Source organism: Saccostrea cucullata, unplaced genomic scaffold (genome assembly GCF_032062105.1).
Source record: "Saccostrea cucullata isolate Sc308-1 unplaced genomic scaffold, CSIRO_AGI_Scuc_v1 ctg65, whole genome shotgun sequence".
Taxonomy (NCBI): domain Eukaryota; kingdom Metazoa; phylum Mollusca; class Bivalvia; order Ostreida; family Ostreidae; genus Saccostrea; species Saccostrea cuccullata.
This window is the reverse complement of record NW_026938807.1, coordinates 392,091-413,802: the sequence shown is the minus strand read 5'-3', so window position 1 is coordinate 413,802 and position 21,712 is coordinate 392,091. Positions and strand designations below refer to the sequence as shown.

The following is a 21,712-nucleotide window of genomic DNA, read 5'->3' as shown; positions in this document are numbered from 1 at the left end:
GATTTTAAATGTGTTATCTGGCATCAAAAGACATCCAACTGTTTCAAACACTGGAAATTTTTCTGACATGTTTAATTTTATTAAATCATTTCATAATTACATGTAATTCACAAACATGTACATACATGTATACTAGCTTGCATCTTAATCTTTCTGAATTCTGAAATGAATTCTCCATACTGTAGATCAAATATAATAAATATTTAAATGTTACCAGACAGGCAATATAATAAAGCTCACTTAAATTTTGGGAACAGAAGTACAATTGGTATATGTACAAAATGTCCAAACATATCCTCACAATCAATATGACTGCATCAAATGAAACCCACGAACACAGTAATCATCAAATAATTTAAAATATCTCAGTCAGCTAACCTTACAATGTACAATGTCCATCACAATACATGTATAGATCAAGGAATGACACTTCAGTGTGAACAAGCTACATTAGAACATAACGGCAGGCATCAAAGAGTTTTCTTAAAAAATCTCACGATATTCATTCAAAACCCATAAAATTCTTTCCGTAAATGACACAGATTTTGTTGATAAGACATATGATATGACAGCACATAATGAGTCGTTAGTTTCCTCCCAGATTTTGGCCCCTCCCCCAGTGGTGCCGGTGATTATCTCCATTGTTATCAGGGGCCTGCCGCCGACTTGAGGGGGGAATTCCAAACCCTGACACGCCTCCTCTTCTGTTTGGAAAATATTTGTACCTGATAAAGAAAAGAGGTGTAAATTAGTTTATTGGTAGATTCTAACAAACCAAAATGTTTTACTTAGTATACACGATATTGTTTGGTCTGCAGTTAAGTGTTCCTCTTCAAAAATCAATATTTTTCCAAATTCTTTTATAAAGTTAGGGCCTAAGGCATATTTTTAATATTGTGTGATTAAAACAAAAGTCTTTAGTGGTCATTTACATAAAGAGTGATTCATAAGTACAACACAGAGTAAAAAATTCTTTCCTCTCTCATGATATTTACAAAATTATGCTACACATTCAGTCAAGAAAAAATTCTTTTTAAGTTTAAAATTCAAGTATCTTCTTTCTTGCTAGTGTATTAATTCCATAATCAGGTGATATTTACAAAAAATATTTATTCTTTTTTTTGGTCAAAATTTTTTTTTCAGTAATTCCCCCTTGTTAATATGTCATTACATGTCCATGATTAACTTACAGTATGTTAGGTACTGAAATAAGTCTTGCTCCTCCGAAGTCTTGTGGATATTTAAACATGAGGAAGAAATAAAGATGTCCCACAATGATGCCAACAAGTTCTGTTAGTCCTCTGTAAAATAAAAGATATATTTCTCACAAACTTTATCCAAATATGGCTAAAAGAGCCTTTCAAGCTAAATAAATTCTTTTTTACCTTGAAATCAAAATTTTTTAAAAACAAGAGATGTTTGTAAAACACTTATGCCCCCTCTCCAAAATTGAAATTTTTCCAAGTCCAAGGTCAGAAGCTGACCCAGATATTCAGCTGATAAATCTATATTATAAATTTTATTTCAATATGTGTAACCTCTGCAAAGAAAATGAATGGAAACTGCAAATAAGTGGAATTTTTCTAGGTCCAAGGGGCATAACTCTGACAAAAATGGCGTGATCGTACCCAAAACAGAACTTGACCTAGATATTCAGCTGATAAATCTTTATAATAAATTTAATTTCAATATGTGTAACCTCTGCAAAGAAAATGAATGGAAACTGCAAATAAGTGGAATTTTTCTAGGTCCAAGGGGCAACTCTGACAAAAATGGTGCGAATGTACCCAAAACAAAACTTGACCTGGATATTCAGTTGATAAATCTATATTATAAATTTCTTTTCAGTATGTGCAACCTCTGCGAAGAAAATGAATGGAAACTGCAAATAAGTGGAATTTTTTTAAGTCCAAGGGGCATAACTCTGTCAAAAATAGTGCGATTGTACCAAAAATATACACTTGACCTAGAAATTTACCTGGTTAATCTGTATACCAAATTTCATTTCAGTATGTGCAACGGTTGTGAAGAAAATGAACGGAAACTAAAAGGACCGACATACCGACCGACAGTCAGCAGCAAAGCAATATGCCCTCCCTTCTTCCAAGGGGGGCATAAAAATGCCTTTGACAGCTCCAAAATTTTATTACTATTTCTCTGTTGCTATTTTTTTTAAATATGAGTACTATATGAAATATTATGCATTGTAAGAATTTGAATTTCTTTACTATGGAAAATCATTCTCCACCATGGAAATTACTTAGATTTATAATTCAATATACTGTATCAAGCTAAGCTAAGTTAATGTAAGTCAAAAATTTATATCCACACTTGCAGTAGAAAAAGAGAACTAATAGTATAATCGCAAAACTTACCCTTGTCCAATAATCATATTAAAGGCTAATAGGACCCATGGGAGATACATAGCCTGAAAAATAATAAGCATATTTTAGAATGATGAATACAGAGAACAATAACATAAGAGTAAAAGATTAATTTTTGCAAGATTCTATTGTTCACCTCTTCAGACTCAAACAGAAATATGCAGTATGGTCCAATCAATGAGTTTTGAACTTAATCATGTATATGACCTTGACCTTTGTTCTCATAACCCTCCCATTTGCCATCTCCTCCACCTGTTTGGCAAATACATGTATAAGGAGAGACAATAGAGGTAAGTTACCACATAAAATATTTTACTTATTACATACCAACAGTCTATCTTTTTGACCTTGACCTGTAAATTTGAGTTCCTGACTGTAACCTTCATCAGTGTACCAAAATATCCATATGCCCTTTAGTAAAGGCTTTACCCACACACTCCCTGTCTATTAGCTGTACATTTCTAGATATGTGTTGTACTTTACCCTCATTGAAATATTATATCAATCTGTTTACAGCAATAACAGGCTGAGTAAAGGATATATGGACACTGTGGTTCATAATAATGGACTATCTTATAATATATTTAAAGCCTTATTTTGGTAAAACAAAACAAAAACAAACCTTGAATTGTGTTCCAAACCAGAAAGACACAATCATATCTTTGTTAAGTTGACACCAGACATACAGTACACTTAACACCATGGGATCCATTAAAATCTACAGAACAAAGACAGCACATTAAATAGATATATGTATGTAAAATATATACAGTAAATCATGTTTCCAAGTTTAAAGATCTTTGGATATATATTTATTAATATTGAAGATAAGGTTTGATTTTATCTTTCCAAATTTACTTGCAACTATATGACATTTTCCTCTAAGGCCAAAATAAAAAATACCTTTGTTTCCCCTAACGCGACCGACCCGACTAAAACGCGCCGACTGAAAAGATTTTTTTTAAATAAGATGATGCAAAATTTTTTTTATTGTCAACCAAGTTTTATAAAATACAATTTCATCAAAATCAGTTTTTATCAGAACAACCGACATTGTTCTACTGTGATTTTCAAGCATTTGATGGAAACAAAATAGCGCCCAGATGTGATTACAGAGAAGTTCTTCATAAAACAACGGCCATGTCTCAATCTTATGCCTTTTGCTAACTAGAATTCTTCACTCTTGAAACAATTTGATAATAAAATTTACAATGACTAATTAAGAGTTTCGGAGGTGTCTTGGTGTCTCCATGTGAGTGAATAAATTTTCGAAAGGGATGGTAAACAACGAACAAACGAATCTGTATGTTGAATTTCAGGTACGTAATACATGGAAAGGCCAGCCTCATGAGCAGATGAGAGGCCCACCTAGTGAACACATCATTCAATTTCACTGCATTTTATTTAATTTGAGTTTTTATCTGATAAACAATTCATCTATGTTCCTATGTTAACTTTATGCCATTATGGCATCATAGGAGTTGGTAAATATGTCTGCATATTCATCCTGATAAATATAATTCAGTTGTACTTTTTCATGCCTTCATTTACGGGTTAAACTTCGTGACTATGACATTGTTTTATATAGCATTTTTATCATTTGTAGATTCGGTTTGGTTCATTTAAATATTGTTTAAATACTCTTTCCAAATAGTTTTGAAATCATAATTCAACTTCCTGAGACGTCCAGTGTCATTTTCTTTAATCAGGCCCTTGAAGATTGGTTGTTTCTTTGCTTTTAATCCCTTCGAGATTTGTTGGGACATTTGAACATTTCCCCATTGCTCCAAATTTGGATGTACTATGCACTTTTTTGCCATTAAGCAGTGGGATCTTTTTTGGGCCAGCATCTTCTGCGACACTGGACAAAAGTTTTTATGGTCCCTTTTGAAGGACCGTTTTCAACGTTCCTCATTGGTATTTAAACCTGCGACTTAAAATTAGCCACTTATGTCTTAACTCTAAAGCAAAATGCTCTAGAACCGCTGCAAATCTCATGGCCCTCAAAAAAGTACAATGACTGTCTATAAGCACTGGAGGGTGATTGAAGGTTTGAAAAAATATACTCGGATGTCCAGTCTTTGCGTATTTGAGAATCTTGTCTTTTTTCATTCGATTTATATAAATGTAATAGCGTGAGATATTTCACAAGTTCATCTAAATTACAGTTCTGAATTAATTAATCATGAATTTTGCTTTTAAACGGCATATGTATGATACTTAGCATTTTGTTCACAAATCACTTTCTTTTGTACTTTTCTTATTTATAAATATGTAATTTTCCATTAAATTTTAGAATGTATTTCACAAAGATGCTGTCAGAAAATAAAATTGTTTACCTACCTACCGACCCAACTTGAGAATTTAGGGTCAGGTTAGGGGAAACAAAGAAATTTTTAATTCAAGCCTAATTTATATATTATGAATTAAAAGTACTAACCCACATTTCTGCAGCAAATCCAATTATCTGTTTATAGGGTTAAGGATAAAATTCATAAAAACCAAATTTATGGAATAAGGAAAATGGTTATTGTACAGTAATATAGAACGAATTGTTCTACAGTAACAAAAAAATGATACTACATGTACAATGTACTTGTTATAATTTCAGGAATATTCTTGAAGGATACAACAAGAGACAACCAGTTGAAAATGAGCAGAAATGCCATCTCTGCAGGTTTCCCATCAAATATACCTGGAAAATAAGATGCATGAGAACTTTTAAAAAGAAACCACACATATTTAATGAGTGGAAAAAAAAAACCCAGGAATATCAACAAAAGACAGTACACTGTCATTTAAAATATAGTACACTTAAACTTGTCTATTCTGGATGTTATGTATTCTGAAATCTTGTCTAATATGATGTTAACGTCAAGTCCCTTTCAACAATTTCAGTGATTTTATATGTTGTCGTCTTATACGGCAAATTTCTTTGAAACCAGTGGTGGCCAAATTAAACGTTTTACTGTATTATTATTAACTCTGTAAGAATAGATGGGAATTTTCCAGGAAAATACTGAATATTAAATAGAATATTTTTTTCTTATGACTGTTAACGGTGGAAATAGCTATTACAGTGTATTGATACACGCTAGGAAAAGCTCCGTTAATTTGAAATCAAATTTAAGTTCATTAACCTGTTTCAAGTCTTGTAGAATATGAATATAAGAAATAAAGGTTCATCAGATAGTGGAATCCACTGGGTCCAGATATTGGGTAAAATAAAACAGCTGTCACAGGTCTCCAGATCTGCAATAGAACAAAATAGAACAAAATAAGGAATTCCATGTCTTTGTGAACATTTAAGCTTAACATTCCTTGCTTACTTAGTTGCCTTCAATATACAAATGTATCTCGTCATTATTGTAGATGCTTTATCATATGCAATTACTCAATATCACAAAATATGATTGGTTTTACATGATTTCGGCCACAAAAAATGTGAAATTTTTATTTTGTTAGTCTAAGTGATATTTTTATCAAAACTTCATTGCTTGATTTCATTGGATTTTGTTTAAGTTGACTACGAATCTATCAGATTAATATGAGTTGACTAACTTGACTTGATACAATAAGAATGTAATAAACTTATTAAATTGGAGACATAAATTTATGTCTCTCGGTGAGTTAACCTTACACAAAAGAGAAATTACTAGAATGTAATGGAACACAAAACCATGCAGTTTCCATGAACTAGAATAGTACGACCGTAGTAGTTCCATATGCAGTTTCCATTAACTAGAATATTACGACTGTAGTAGTTCGGGCTATAAAGACCATGAATATTGGCCTGGGTAGCTCAGTGGTAGAGCACCTGACTAGTAATATAGGGATCCCGGGTTCGATTCCCGGTCGAGCAATATATTTTCTAAAAATGTATATCTCTTTTCTTACTGCAAGACAATTTACTTCCCTCGGAATATTTCTATGCGTTCTAGTGAGCTTAAACCATAAAGCCATCACTTTTTTGATTTACCTGGAATTTATAAAACACACTTTCGAATATAAGAATAAGATTCCTAGGGTTAATTAGTCCAAATCTTGCTACCAGTGGAACCACCACTGAACCGGTAAACCAGTATTTTGTCATCTGAGGAATTCCTCGATACCAGTCCCCTATATCGTTTGATGCCATCTTTCTTCTTAGTTAATTTCTGACGCTACAACGTCTTTTTAAATGTACCAAATCACACAATCTACAAAAAAATAATTATCTGACGTGTCCTAAACCAAAACAAACTTGGTTTCAAAACCGGAAGTACCATATGTAAAATTTAGTAATTATATTTGCTAAAACGAAAAAAAAAATCAAATTTAATAATTGCTATGAATTTAATATAAATTTTATTTATGTGCATTTCAGATGCATATTTATCTTAAAATATTTTCATATAAATAAAAATTAATTTAAAGACAAAATTTTAATATTCGTTTTGCTATTTCAAATGTTATTTATAGCGCGTCAAATTCAATAACATGTTTGGTCTCGAATGAAAACGGTAAAAATGATGTTGACATATGTACAGTAAATTCATGTAAAGCATGTAAGTACTTTATTTTTTAAATAATGTTGTATTTGTTTGAAATTGAAGTTTGAAATATAGCATGATTGATTTTGAAACGACGATTTTAAACAACCCCCTGACATCATTTATTTAAATTTTGAAAAATTAGTTACCTCTCTACAAAAGTGTTGCTCTAAGAGAAGCTAATTTTCCCTATGCTGATGGTTGCAAATCAATATTGTAAAATATTCTTTTCATTGCTATATCTCTTACTTTGACTGCAGATTTTACTTCTAAATGTCTTTAGTTTACAAGTACCATAGATAACCATAGACATGATAGAATGACAAACAAATGATATTGTGCTGCTGCTGCAACTTATAATTATGCTGAATTATATTTTTATTTTACTTCTTTTTATAGAGAAGAAGGGTACCAAAGAAGATGCAGTCTTTAGATGTTTGTAAAAGAACATCAGGAAAAATTTGGCACAGAAAACCAACTCCATCAACTGACAATGGGTAAATTTACATTTAACATAACGGCTGCTGGAAGAGTGCTCAAATTCAAATCCTATATATACCCCAAGAAAGATGAAACAATTATTATAAAAAAAAACAGCTGGAAGACTGATAATTTTTTTTCAATATTAGCAAGGACCGGAATTGTTAAAATGTTTTGTTAATGAAATCTTTAGCTCAATATATGTCTACTTTTATAGTGATAATAAGCTATTCACTGTATTTCTTCATAAACGCACACCAAGGGAGATAATCACGAAACTTGCATATTGAATTTCCTTTTTCTAGAGTGAGATGGCAAAAAGTGAATTAGTTCTTTTGACTTTGTAGGTTAATGGTTTCAATAACCAACAGTCAGTCTGGACCTTTATCACAGAATGGAAGGAGTATAAGGTTTTTACACACATCATTTGATAACACCGGAGATTGCTTCATAGCGGGAGATCACCAAGGGAACATATTTTTATTTGACCTCAACAAAAACAGGTACAGTTTTAAAAAAAAAATCATTTTGCATATTTCCCTATAGACCTACATTGAAGCAAAGTTTAGATTCATATTCTGTAACATCTTGATTTAATAAATATACAGCTGCATATAAGTTAAATGCTATTCTGAGTGCCTATTTTTTTTTTTATTATTTTGATTTTTCCAATAGGTTTGCTCTCACACAGAAATGTGGCCATCCATGTACAGCACTAGCCTACAACTTGCGCAGAAAAACAGAATTCCTTGTCGGCTTATCAGACTATTCATTGAAATGTTTTGATACAGGTACATGAATATACATTTTCGTGAATTAAGATTAATCCTGAATGTTGTAATGTTAACAATAAAACTGTAAGCTGTATAAAATATTTAGCATATTTATGGCTAAATTTAATAATTGTCCAATTACTATAATAAAGTATTATTTATATGTGTATATAAAATGTTAAAATTAAGTAAGAACTTGATGATAAAATCTTTTAGATACAAAGGAGATGGTAGCCTGGATGAAGGGCCATGAGTCTGCCATCAGCAGTATATCAGTCCATGCCTCGGGGAGGTACGCCCTCACAACTTCCTTTGACGTCGCACAGCTCTGGGATTTAGACACCTTCCAGCGCAAACGAAAACTAAATATCAAGGAGGACGTAGGCATTGTGCAGGTATTTATATTATAGTTACTCTAAACATTTTACATTTAAATTGGAATTTACTTACAGCAAGTGCATTTTAAAGGTTGTGTTTCTACATGTATCTCAGAATATAAAATTTCATTATTTTGTTTTTGTAATAAAAAGTCTTTACACTGATGTTCTATAATAATTGAAAAATCTTTAAAAAGTTCTTAAGACAGGCCAATTTAGGAATGGAATCATTCTCCTTTCATATACATGTATATTATATAAGATGTAAACAGACTGCAGTAACAATATACATCATATTTTTGTTGTATTCCAGGTGTTTTTCCTGCCCCTGAGTAACACCATCATCACCGGTTTTAAGGATGACACAATATTTGGATGGGAGTCTGACACCCTCAACTGTAAATACCAGCTCCCTGTTCCTCCTGGCAAATCCCCCCACTATAAGGCATATGCTCCCACAAGGTATTTTGTTCATTTATTATGTTATGGAAGAAATTGGATTGATTCACATGTATGTATGCGTTCTGATGATGGAAATGTTGATTTAATGTTTTCCTTTCATCTTCCATATCATAGGGATGGAAGACTTTTGGCAGCTGGAGGAAGATCCCGGTTTATTCATCTCTGGGATTTAGACACTCATAGACTGCTAAGGATTATAGAGTTACCAATTAAAGTCACTACAGTCAAACAACTTGTGTTTCTACCTGATAACTTTGATGCAGGAGCTAGTCAGGTTTGACACTAAACTGTTTAATTAAACATAATTGTAATTTTATCTCAAGGTTTCAAAACAAACATTTTTTAAAAACATACATATTTGTGTATACATAGCCAATTTGTCTTTATGATAAAACAATTTTTTGGATTATGAAAAATCAGATCGTTCTTTTATTTCAGACATTGGGAGTTTTAAGCCAGGATGGAATTATTCGGTTTATCAATATCAACACTTGTAAGCTTTTGTTTGATGTGGGAGGGGTGGAGAACAGAATTAACAATGTGACGGTCAGTCCCGGGGGGCGGTATCTAGTGGCGGTCATGGAGGACGGGAGTTTACATGTCTACAATCTGCACACCATGTCTGATGAACTCAGCAAGGTAATTTGTTGATCCCTTGTTTTGTATGGCATCATGTACTGTTGTGGGTCAGTGGTGGATTCAGATTCGAAACAAGCACTAATTAGTAATAAACAAATCAGAAATGTACAAGACTTATATGTATACATCTAGTTTTAATTAGATCAAGCATCATGCAATGTGCAATCATTTCATGATAAGAAGTTCTTTACAGCCTCCAGCTCCTCTGGTCAAAGTGGTCACCAACAACAAGATGTCGGAGACAATGTCCACTGAGCGGTCATCCATACTCAAGAAAAACCGGTCATTATCAGCTCCAGCCAGGGGTAAAGAAAACCGCCTAGAGGACTCAGATATAGAGGTCAATGTCATTAACTACTTTCTACATAAAAGAAGAATTAATTTTAAAAAGTTAAAAGAACCAGCATGTTCTCTCTGATCGTATTAGTTATGTTAAATCTAAGTTTCGTACTCCATATGAAGATTTTTTTTAGTGTAACAAAGAATTTCTGAAAATGATATTTAGCACACTTTGGATTTTGTTACATTTGAGATCATTGTAAAAACAGTTTAAATTGTGTGTTAGATGATTAAAAAAAATAATTTGATGTATGTCTGTTGTAGAAGGAACTTCCAGAAACATTAAATGCTGACAGATTAAAGGCCATATTAAAGGGATACGGAGAATACCCAGCTAAATATAGAATGTTTATTTGGAGGTCTATTCTGCGATTACCAGAGAACCACACGGCATATGCTGCCCTTGTTGACAAAGGCACACATCCAGCATATTCCAAAATTCACGAAGACTACCCTGTCAAAAGCAGGAAACTGTTACGCATCTTGCAGAGGTATGCATAAACTTTTTTTTTTAATTGAACTTAAACCTCAATACACAATGTTTGTCAATGATTACACTTCTGATGTAAGCAAAGCATCAATCTACAATCAGCTTTTTCTGAAAGTTGGTTTTCGGAATTTAAAAAGCTGCAATGTATTTTTATACAAGTTGATACCCTTACTTTGACTACAAATGCTCAGAAAAGATATACATGTAAACGAATGTTTTTATATCTTGTAGTGTAGACTTGTACACATACATAGTAAATGCTAATATTCATTAAGATATAATGTATACATGTAGACTATAGATTTTGTACAATATATGTCCTTACTATTGTATTTTTCAGGATATTATCTGCCCTTGCTCACTGGTCCCCGATCTTTGGAGAAACCCAGTACCTTCCTGTCTTAGCATTCCCATTTGTCAAACTGTTCCAGAATAACCATCTTGTTTGTTTTGAAATCTTAGCATCATTTATGGGTAGGTATTTTTCATAATGCATTCTAAAATGTCTTGTCAAAAGTATTGCACATAAAACGTAATGAAAATTTTGAGAGCTATATCTCTTGAGATGCAAACAAGCTGTAGCTTTTTTAAAAAAAAATTGAAAAGTAGGTCAAATTTCAAGGTCACAGGATCAAAAATTATTTAAGAATAGGGATGAAAGATTAATTTAATCTTTTAAACTCAATTTTCTGAAGGATGGCAGGATCAAGGGGACTTATGTAAATCTATAGCTACCTTGTTTCTTGTATTGTGGTTGTTAGGGAGAGGATGATTTTTTTAATATATGATTAGAAAAATTTAAGGAGGGGGACTTATCAACATAACAGTGTAAAGCATCTATGATGTAGGGATATCATTGTTACTTTTTCCATTTCACAATCCTGTCCTATTACCAACCATTTTTTATAATTTTAATTTTTTTTTATTATATTTCAATTTTCTTTTGCAGTAAACTGGGGAGAGCATTGGTTTGAGTATTTTCCTAATCCACCCATCAACATTCTAGCCATGATTGAAAATGTCCTAGCTCACCATGATAAATACTTACTACAGCACTTTGTTAAGTACGGGGTCACATCACAGGTAAGTTCGTATATCTCAGGTGATTAATCAGGTGTTAGCAACAAGTACCCGATAACGTTATTTCATGTTTCAAGTATTCAGAACCTATTTTACTTTTAATATAGCTGCAAATTATTTTCTACTAATGTTTTTTATTGTTTTGTCATTTTATTTACTTAAATATATATGTATGAGTAAGCAAGCATTTAATTCATGGAAAGAGGTCTTGTGTAATTTGTTAGAGAAAATCATTGAGATTAAAAAAAGGGTAGCTATTAGATTCCAGTTCATAATGAAATGCTTTAAAACAAAATTCTTGATGTGGAATGTATTGGCTGTTTTAAAAGTTATTTTATGAACCAGACTATGCACTTCCTAGAAAGTGCTAAGTTCAAACTATAAGTGGCATAAACATTCATATTTAAAAGCAATACCAGGGTACCATGCATTTTGTCAGAATACAAAAGAAAAAAGTAATTATTGTCCTGAAAATGATGGGAGCAAAATCTCAAGAGAAGCTTTCAGATGAGAAAATTATTTGTGCAAAAAAATGTATTGGGTGTAAATTAAATCTGTGTGGTCTACATGTGTTATGTATTATTTACCCTTGGATATAGTCATCTAGGTTTGTTTTATATTCAATGATGAAAAATATCCTTTCCAAATTCCAATTATCATGTCTTGTGCTTTATTTGTTGTTAAAGAAAATATTGTTTTGCTGAGGCAAAACATGTTTTTGTTTATTGGGTAGAATTTCATAGTTTAGAACCACTGCTTGACCATTGCTCTTCTTCTCTTGTGTTCTGATTTCATCCAATTGACCGACTTTCCACAACTCCTTTTATCTACCTAAGAAATTGCATGATTACAATTGAATTAAAAATATTCATGCACATTTGCATTTTCATCAGACAGTCATAGTATTTGTTGTTGAACGAAATGTTTACCTTACAATAATTTTTTCTCAATACTAGTAGAAGTGTAATTGTATGGTATAAGGAACACTAAAATATGAAGGACGGGAGTTGAGGGTAGGGTTGTTGTTGTTTTCTTCAAGGTCGACTGATATGTGCATTGAAATAAGCAGTTATTTTTGTTGAATTAAATATTGGGCTATTTATATTTGTAAAAGAGCTTCCATACATTGTTCTAATGTAAAAGTAAGCTGTCAACTGTAATAGTCAGTGCTCCTTGCAAAAGTCCATTAGAAAATCAGGCTCCAGGGCCATAGAACTCATGAGCTCACGTTTATCTCAGACTCAAGGTGCAAAAATAAATATATGTTACCATTTGATAATTTTATTTGAAGACAAATTATTCTGATTCCAAAAGATACAATTTTTTTTAACTGAAGTGACTTAAAACAAAAAAACAACATTGCACTTATATTATTATTAGACATTGAAAAAAGGATCTCATTTGAGAAATAAAAAATTAAAACTTAAAAAATTAAGGTAATGTCAAAATTATAGTGTTGATTGAGAATGATAATAATGCTTGAGAGCCTGGGAAAATTACCTGTATCCATTCCTATATTGACTGTATGTGATTGCCTCTCAATCACCTTGTTTTGTTCCAAGCCAAACTTCATTGGTTGCATTTTGTAACAACAATAACACAATTATCATTTGTTTTATTGTGTATCATTAAAAATAATAACTGTGATACACAGGATCATGACAGGCAAACCAAGCATTCTGATTGGTCCATTGTCATGCAATGGGAGCTATTCATTGGTCAGTTAGTCTGAGTAGGTGTTCAGGAGAGGCATGATCTGTGAAATGCATGTGTCAAGGTAGGGTCTCAGTGAACACTGTTCTGTGGGAAAATAAATCTGGGTGACTTTGAGACTCCACACTAATTACCAGAGGTCACATGGACAGGCTCACAGACTTAATGACTTCCAGCCCTGCAAACTTGTTCCTTATTACTCAGAGAAAGTGTGTGACAGGTTACAATTCAACTGTGTTGGACTTTGAAGAATATTCAGAACTTTTTTTGCCATTTGAACATTTTGATTATGGCATCAATAATTAAGAATTCTAAGCTGAATGTGACAGGATGTGAAGGACTGGCTAGGTTGTCATCCCACCCCATGTTTGAGGATTTACAGGCCACTCTGGTGTCAGACTGTCTTCAGGTGACTGTTCCCTATGCTCTGTGCTCTGAGGATACTGTGCCTTCTTGTGAATCCAAGTCAACGCCAGAATATTCTTATGCAGTGGTGCAAGAAACAACATTACAGCAGCAATTCCTGGAATTTTCTGCGAACTCCAACCCCAAAGTCCAGGAACTAAAAACATTTTACAACACCCAGCTAGCCACCATAGAAACACAGAGACTGGATGCTGTAGCTAAACTAAAGGCTCATCATATTGATACACCATCACAGTATCTGAAAGAGATGACCAGCATACATGCCTACCATGAAAAGCAGCGATCTCACCTCACTAACCGAGTGTATAGTAGTCTACAGCTCCTCAAAATCAGCATGGATAAACTCCCCGACAGTTCCACAACCACGAGACCACGCTCTCGTCAACTCAACTCCAAGGCCACGTCCATCATGTCACAGTGGTTCGAGAAAAACATCAACCACCCATACCCTTCTGATGAACAGAAGGAACAGCTGGCTCGAGAAGGGGGGATAACTGTGGCACAAGTCAAGGCCTGGTTCGCTAATAAGAGAAATCGGACCAGCAACACCAAACCAAAGAAGCAGAAAATGCAAGTGGAGAAAAAGTTGTTGAGCATTTGTTCAGAGTTAACAGGAAGCTCGTCCAAACAGCCTGGAATGTATGGGGAGATCATTCAACAACTTTCTGACATTGTCAATACTACCGCCTTCAACCAAGGATTTGAGAAACCAGAATTTGACTTTCTTTTGTCAAGTGAGGAAAGTAATGGAAGTGCATAGTCTTTTGTTTCTTTTACTGAGAAATTATCTGATTTGAAGTGGACTTTCTTTGCTTGAATTGACTATGTCAAAAAAATCAAAGCAAGACATTCCAGTTTGAGCTCTTGTAAATGATGTTTTAGTGCATGTTGCTTTTGTATAGTGCTTTGTAAGTACATAATTTGTATTTAAATGTTTTAATAATTATGTACAGTATGCAATAAATTGTAAATATTTAAGATATAATTTTTTTTTAATGGTTTATAAAAGTGAATTTGGAAAATTAAAAAAAAATTATGAATTTAAGCAAATATAAGCAGGACTTAAGTCCATTTCAAAGACTATTTCTACCTATGTGGCTAGTTTTAGCTACTTAGGTATGTCAACCTACTTCAGTAGCTATTTTTACCTATGTTTGCTTAACTTTTATTTTATGGCAGGGGTGGGGAACAGCACAATGTGATGAGTACTAAATTTTTTTAAACAGTCACTGTTATAACAATAAACATGATATGAATTAAGGCCAAATAGACAGAAGAAGCTACTTCAAGTAGGTTTAAATACTGTAAATACCTATAGCATGTATAGGTAGCTATTAAAAGGTATATAGGTAGAAAAAGCCTTTGGGCTGGACCTGATTAAAAGTGATTTATTTAATCATGTTAATATACATGTATTTCAATGTACAATTGTACTGAAAATATGGACAATGAAAATACTGGACATGCATATTTTGGATCAACTGTACAGTATCTGGATGATGGAAGGAGTTACTTTTTAACAAGTTTCTCCTTCAGCTACGTTCGTGATTCAGTTGATGCAGCTCTCTGAAAATAATTTTGAAAAAAATACACAGCTAAATGTTATAAACTTACCTTTTTGATTGTTGACATTTACACCAATAGTAATAGAATTCTTACAATTTTTTGTTACATATGCATTCAAAATTATCTCATCATGAATGAAATCACCAATGCCAGGAAAAGATCAGTACACCAATATGTAAAATGCTTTCCCTGTGTAGTTTTACCACATTTTGTAGTGCCTGAATTTATTCATCAGCCTGCACACATAATTCAACTGTACACATTTATAGAAATCTATATTGGCATTCATCTATATAATTTCTTCATCTACAAAAAAGTTAAATCTTTGAACATTTGCTGGAAGTCATTTTGATGAATCAGCTTTTGTGATCATAGCTGATAAATTACTCAACACTTGAAGAGAACTAAATGCTGGCTTGGCAGTTATTCAATCTAATCAAAATCAGACTTCTTAGATCCGTGCCGTATTCACTCTGCGTAAGTGTGAATACACCGCGCAGATCTAAGAAGTCTGATTTTAATTAGATTGGGCAGTTATTTTATGTATTTTTAATTTGTAAGTTATCCTGTTGTGATCAGTGTTATTTTTTCCTGCTGCAGATCTATGCATGGCCGTTACTGGAGACCCTGTTCTCCGAGGTCCTGACTCGGGACGAGTGGCTGATGCTGTTTGATAACGTCTTCACTAACCACCCCTCCTTTCTACTGATGGTGGTGGTTGCTTACGCCATGTCTGCCCGGGGACCACTGATGCAGTGTGTAGAACTGGACGACTTCAGAGTAAGTCTACAATTCTGAAAATAAAATGGTTCATTTAAACCCAAGGTTGAAGAAAAATACCTAGTTGTTAATGTTCATTTCTTGAAATTTTAAACTAAAAATTGTTACACAGTTAAATATGTAATTACAATTTATGATGCAATCACATGGTACAATACAAATGTATGAAAATTAATATATAATCAAGTGATCATGATCTGTTCATTTTATATTTCCTTCACTGTGCAGTATTTCTACCATCATCGTAATGCTGTGGATGTGAGGAGGGTGATAAAGGAAGCCTACAGACTGATGGAGGCCACCCCAGGGGACATACACCCCCGGGACTCCCTAGAGGAATTCCGTCCCCTCACTGTCGGACAGTACCCGGTGTTTAACAAGTACCCCAAGTTCATTGTGGACTACCAGGTACAGGAAAGGGAGAGAATCAGGCAGGAGGAACTGGATTACATGAGGCAAAGGTCAGATATTACAGCAGTGAGAATTAAATGTCTGCTTCGTGTACACTTATCAGACTACTGTTAACCAGATAAAATATGTATTTCTGGCATCTTTTCTATGGAAATTATGCATGGAAAAGTCTTATATGGTCTTTGATATTTATGCTGCATCATGAATGTTGGATGATAGAGTGTTACTAGTATTGTTCTGCTGAAAATCTTTCTTGCTAAAGAATGTAAATCTTATGATACTTGTAATACATGCAGGGTACAAGAGGATCAATATTGTTGCTACATTCACTTTTTTAAGTTACTTGTAATGTTTAATAATAACATATTACATGTATGTATAGACAAGTGTCCCTGGAGATGCAGAAGGAGACGGTGAAGAGACAGCAGGAGGAGGAGGCCTGGTACAGACAGCAGCAGCTCCTCCTGGAGGCCGAGGAGAAGAGGAGGCACATGATACAGACCGAGGAGCAGAAACTAGTGGACCAGAGGAAGAGGTCAGTCAAACATGCTGCTGTCCAGTCTTCTGTCATTTTGTATTATGTACATGTATTTGTTCACTAAACCATGTTACATTTTTTCACAAAGTATTCCCAAAATCTTTTAGATCTATGATTTTTTTTTTATTATATATATGAGTTCCTCAGAGTATTTACTATTAATCAGACAAATGTATTTTTTAGGCTGTATGCGATGAACAGGGAAGTGAAACTGAAGGAACTTCAGTTGTTGGATGCTGCCAGGAGAAAGTTTCTCCATTTCCAGAAACAACAGCGAGAGTCAGAGCTCAAACGACTGGATGATGAAGTCCAGAGAAAGGTATTAAAAATGATCATTTTAAAACAGCTCAACTCTTTTGCTCTGCAAGTACTGTACAAGTTGTTATAAATCTATGTATATTTCAGGCTTTACTAAGAGACCAAGAAACTGAAACTGCATTAGAGGAGGCAGAAATTAGAAACCTAGAGCTCCAACTTCAGAAGAAAATGTTTGAGCAGGTAAACAATTATGAAATATATTTATTTGGTCAGAATCCTCAGCATTGATAAATAAGTTGCAAAATTATAAATGTAAAACAATGTTTTTGAGCAGTCTTGTTTAAGCTGTTATAGTTGCAGATTGATAATCACTCCTTTTCCTTTGTTTAGGAGCTGTTCAGGGATTTTGCCACGGCTGGACAGCAGCTGAGAACAGAACAAGACATGCACAGAAAGCAAGCGGAGCTGGAGGAACGGATCCAGCAGCGACTGAGAGACGCAGAGAGGGAGAGACAGGTGGAAATCCGCAAGGTAAAATCAGTAATCATCTGATCTAATTCTATGTAATGTCATTTGATTGTTTTATTGTTATCTGTAATCTCATTTTTTTTTAGCAATTACAAGAAAACTTGGCTAAGGCAGCACAGCAGAATATAGAAGCTTGGGCCCAGAATGAATTTGAGTACCGACGGAGAGTGGAGGACTTAGAGAGAGAGACTAAGAGTGTACAGGTACGTTATACATCAGGTCAGAGGAGTCTTCGGATGATATCGGGGATTGTACAAGTCTGGAGAGAGTTGTTAAATCAGGAACTGACCTGTTGACCAATGCTGAAGACCACTGCAACAGTTCAGTTTGTTGTCCAAGGGCTCAATCAGTATCTGTTTTGTTGCCCTCTCTAATTTGGACATGTAATAAAAATTTGAATATTAGGCCATAATAAAAATATTCGTAGATTCTCATCCCCGCCCGCCCCAATTTTATACCCTCGCCTTGATTTTTTTATTTCTGTTTTTCTTCGTGTTAATTCTGATCGGGATCGATATTCATCTACCATCCTACTTTCGTTTTAAATCCCGCGAAAGTCAACATGATTTTGACAGCTGAAAAGATGGTGATTGCTGTAATACATGCATATATATTAAGATAATTGAACCTTTACTATGACTTTTATTCGGGTATTGTAGATAAAATTACACCGATTGACTAGGTAAATAAAAAATCTGTAAAATTGAAAAAATAAAAAATATAAAATAAAAGCTGCCCACCTGCCTCGATTTTTAAAAAAATTTGGATGAGAATCTAGCAATTTATTTATTATGGCCTTATGATATTCCTTATGAACTAGATTATGTATCAAACATGTTATATTTGTACATATACCTGGTAAAAAGAAAAGTAAACATAAGTACTTGGTAATTAGTGATGTATTAATTGCTTTATTAATCCTGAAAGGAAAAATTTCTCTTCATAACAGCATCTGCAAGTTTCATAGTCACATCAAAATTGATTAATCCACATGTTTTGGTCCATTGTGTCTATTTCAGGGCCAAAATGGTGGGGTAAAAATTTCTCATGACAATAAATTGAAACTGAAAAAACAACTACCTCTTTTATTTCAGCTCTCAAAGACAAACAGTCAGAACAGGCAGCTAGAGAGGGAAGTCCATGATCTGATGCTGCAGTGTCAGGAGAAAAGGGTCAGTATCCTTACTATGCATGTACAATGTTTAATTCTCCTTTTCCTTTAATAGTTTATGAATTAATGTAAATAATGACATTTTCCTCCTGACAGGAGAGAGATGTGGAGGATAAGCAAGAGGAGCTGGAGGAACAGAAGCAGGCGGCCACCAAGGCAGATAAACGACGGCTGGAGTTTGTAGAGGACGAGGCCAGGAACGCTCAGGAACACGGCAAGTCCATGACGGAGGACGTACTGAACGCCACCAGAAGTAAGTCATACAAACAGGATGTACTGTACGCCACCAGAAGTAAGTCATACAAACAGGGCGTACTGTACGCCACCAGAAGTAAGTCATACAAACAGGGCGTACTGTATGCCACCAGGAGTAAGTTATACGAACAGGACGTACTGTACGCCACCAGGAGTAAGTCATACAAACAGGACATACTGTATGCCACCAGAAGTAAGTCATACGAACAGGGCGTACTGTACGCCACCAGAAGTAAGTCATACAAACAGGGCGTACTGTACGCCACCAGAGGTAAGTCATACAATCAGGGCGTACTGTACGCCACCAGGAGTAAGTTATACGAACAGGACGTACTGTACGCCACCAGGAGTAAGTTATACAAACGGCGTACTGTACGCCACCAGGAGTAAGTCATACAAACAGGACATACTGTATGCCACCAGAAGTAAGTCATACAAACAGGGCATACTGTACGCCACCAGAAGTAAGTCATACAAACAGGGCGTACTGTACGCCACCAGAAGTAAGTCATACAATCAGGGCGTACTGTACGCCACCAAAAGTAAGTCACACAAACAGGGGTCTTATCATGCCAGCATAGAGTTAGGTTTAAGAGAACTGTAAATGTATTTATATCAGTTTTAATTATTTTTAGGACCATTAACATTGCTTCTTTTCAGCTGATTTACATATATAACCCCTAATACATGTACATATGTTTGATTTGTAACAGACCCATGCTCTTCTGTTAAGAGGGTTATACATTTGCTTCTAAAAATTTACAAAAAGCTTTAAATGTTTTAATATTTTGTTTGTAGAACAAAGACTTGGTCAGTCGTACCTCAACAACACGACTCAGTCCTCGGCCTGGAACACCCTCCAGACATCTTCTGATCCGGAGTCTTCTGTGTCACTAGAGAGGAGTAGCCGGACATTTGATAAACAGGAGCTCGCTCTGCTTAACGAAGTCAGGCGACTCCGACAGAAACTAGCCATAGAAAACAGGAATAAGAAACCACCTGTTAATTACGACTCCACATAAAAATACTGCAGAATCATTTAAAATTCATTGTGTCAAATAAACCATGTTATTTATTATTTAAGAAGGTGTAGGGTTTTGCTTTGCTGCTGATATTATTGATAATGTTTATAAAATTTCTCAATAAAAAAATAGTAATGTATATTGCCTTTAGTTTAAGACGTTCATTTTCTTCATAACCGTTGCACATACTGAAATGAAATTTGGTATACAGATATATCACATGAATATCTAGGCCAAGTTTTCTATGGGAGGCACCATTTTTGACAGAGTTATGCCCCTTGGACTTGGAAAAATTTCAATTATTTGCAGTTTTGAAATATGAATGTTTTCTTTGCAACCGTTGCACATACTGAATTCAAATTTGGTATACAGATATATCACATGAATATCTGGCCAAGTTTGTTTGTGGGTGGCCAGATTGCACCATTTTTGAAAGAGTTATGCCCCTTGGACTTGGAAAAATTTCAATTATTTGCAGTTTCTGCTTGCATTTTGTGCTATGCAACCGTTGCAAGTACTGAAATCAAATTTGGTATACAGATATATCACATGAATATTTAGGTAAAGTTCTGTTTTTGGGATAATTGCACCATTTTTGACACAGTTATGCCCCTTGGAGTTTGAAAAAATTTCAATTATTTGCAGTTTCCAAAAATCATTTTCTTTGCAACCATTGCAAATACTGAAATCAAATTTGGTATACAGATATATCACATGAATATCTAGGTCAAGTTCTGTTTTGGGTATGATCGCACCATTTTTATATAGTGATGCCCCTTGGAGTTCTTTGAAAAAATTTCAATTATTTGCAGTTTCAAACTGACTACATTTTCTTTGCAACCATTGCAAAAACTGTGAAATCAAATTTGGTATACAGATATATCATCATGAATATTTTTGTCAAGTTCTGTTTTGGGTATTAATTGACACCATTTTTGAAACATGAGTGATGCCCCTTGGAGTTTATTAAATTTCAATTATTTGCAGAAATTTATGCCGTTCATTTTCTTTTGCAACCGTTTTTCACATACCAGATGAAATTTAAAATACAGATTAATCAGATGAATATCTAGGTCAAGTTCTGCTTTGGGTACAATCGTGTCATTTTTCAAAACTGTTGTTTAATCCCCCTTGGACTTGCAAAAAAATTCCAATTGGGGGGAGGGGGGCATAAGTGTTTTACAAACATCTCTTGTTTATTATTGTATTGTATGTGTAGTTGTTTTGTTTATCTGTGATATTATTAGATAATGTTTATAAAATTTCTCAATAAAAAAATAGTAATGTATAATGATGCCTTTATTTTAAGACTGTTTAGCGTTATTCTAATAGTACAGATATGTACAATATCTACGCGATGAATGAAAGAAATTTGCTGAATTTTTATGAGACTTATTTTAATTCTTTTTATCATTTTCTTCTGGGAGGCAACAAAATTGTTTTCCTGCTAACTCATGTTCTCAGAAGTTGCTCCTTTTTAAGAGATGG

The 21,712-nt window shown here is 34.0% G+C and overlaps 2 protein-coding genes across 2 annotated transcripts; one reads left to right on the top strand and one right to left on the bottom strand.

The window, feature by feature from the left end:
• Nucleotides 1–57: 57 nt before the first annotated feature.
• On the bottom strand, nt 58–6,644 carry LOC134251408 (derlin-1-like). Its single transcript, XM_062733817.1, has 8 exons — nt 6,364–6,644; nt 5,525–5,636; nt 5,015–5,079; nt 4,825–4,851; nt 3,007–3,102; nt 2,376–2,428; nt 1,191–1,301; nt 58–725 (listed from the first exon to the last, which is right to left on the bottom strand). Exons 1-8 carry the CDS (start codon nt 6,520–6,522, stop codon nt 587–589), a joined length of 762 nt encoding a protein of 253 aa, XP_062589801.1. The 5' UTR covers nt 6,523–6,644; the 3' UTR covers nt 58–586.
• A 204-nt stretch (nt 6,645–6,848) lies between these two features.
• On the top strand, nt 6,849–20,273 carry LOC134251400 (TBC1 domain family member 31-like). The gene is made up of 22 exons (XM_062733802.1): nt 6,849–6,931; nt 7,316–7,413; nt 7,744–7,899; nt 8,072–8,187; nt 8,386–8,564; nt 8,860–9,008; nt 9,123–9,282; nt 9,447–9,647; nt 9,841–9,987; nt 10,251–10,477; nt 10,817–10,950; nt 11,426–11,559; nt 15,862–16,041; nt 16,270–16,502; nt 16,835–16,987; nt 17,174–17,309; nt 17,396–17,488; nt 17,639–17,779; nt 17,863–17,979; nt 18,871–18,948; nt 19,044–19,200; nt 20,001–20,273. The coding sequence occupies exons 2-22, from the start codon at nt 7,337–7,339 to the stop codon at nt 20,222–20,224; spliced, it is 3,192 nt and encodes a 1,063-aa protein (XP_062589786.1). The 5' UTR covers nt 6,849–6,931; nt 7,316–7,336; the 3' UTR covers nt 20,225–20,273.
• Nucleotides 20,274–21,712: the final 1,439 nt, after the last annotated feature.

What these genes read in the sequence shown, in the direction of transcription:
- LOC134251400 (XM_062733802.1), top strand. Translation starts at nt 7,337, where the DNA reads ATGCAGTCTTTAGATGTTTGTAAAAGAACATCAGGAAAAATTTGGCAC. An exon ending in ACTCCATCAACTGACAATGG is followed by an intron (nt 7,414 to 7,743) that starts GTAAATTTACAT and finishes TTGACTTTGTAG; the next exon opens with GTTAATGGTTTCAATAACCA. An exon ending in AGTACGGGGTCACATCACAG is followed by an intron (nt 11,560 to 15,861) that starts GTAAGTTCGTAT and finishes TTCCTGCTGCAG; the next exon opens with ATCTATGCATGGCCGTTACT.
- LOC134251408 (XM_062733817.1), bottom strand. Translation starts at nt 6,522, where the DNA reads ATGGCATCAAACGATATAGGGGACTGGTATCGAGGAATTCCTCAGATG. An exon ending in GTGTGTTTTATAAATTCCAG is followed by an intron (nt 5,637 to 6,363) that starts GTAAATCAAAAA and finishes GTTCTATTGCAG; the next exon opens with ATCTGGAGACCTGTGACAGC. An exon ending in GGTTTGGAACACAATTCAAG is followed by an intron (nt 2,429 to 3,006) that starts GTTTGTTTTTGT and finishes ATTATTTTTCAG; the next exon opens with GCTATGTATCTCCCATGGGT.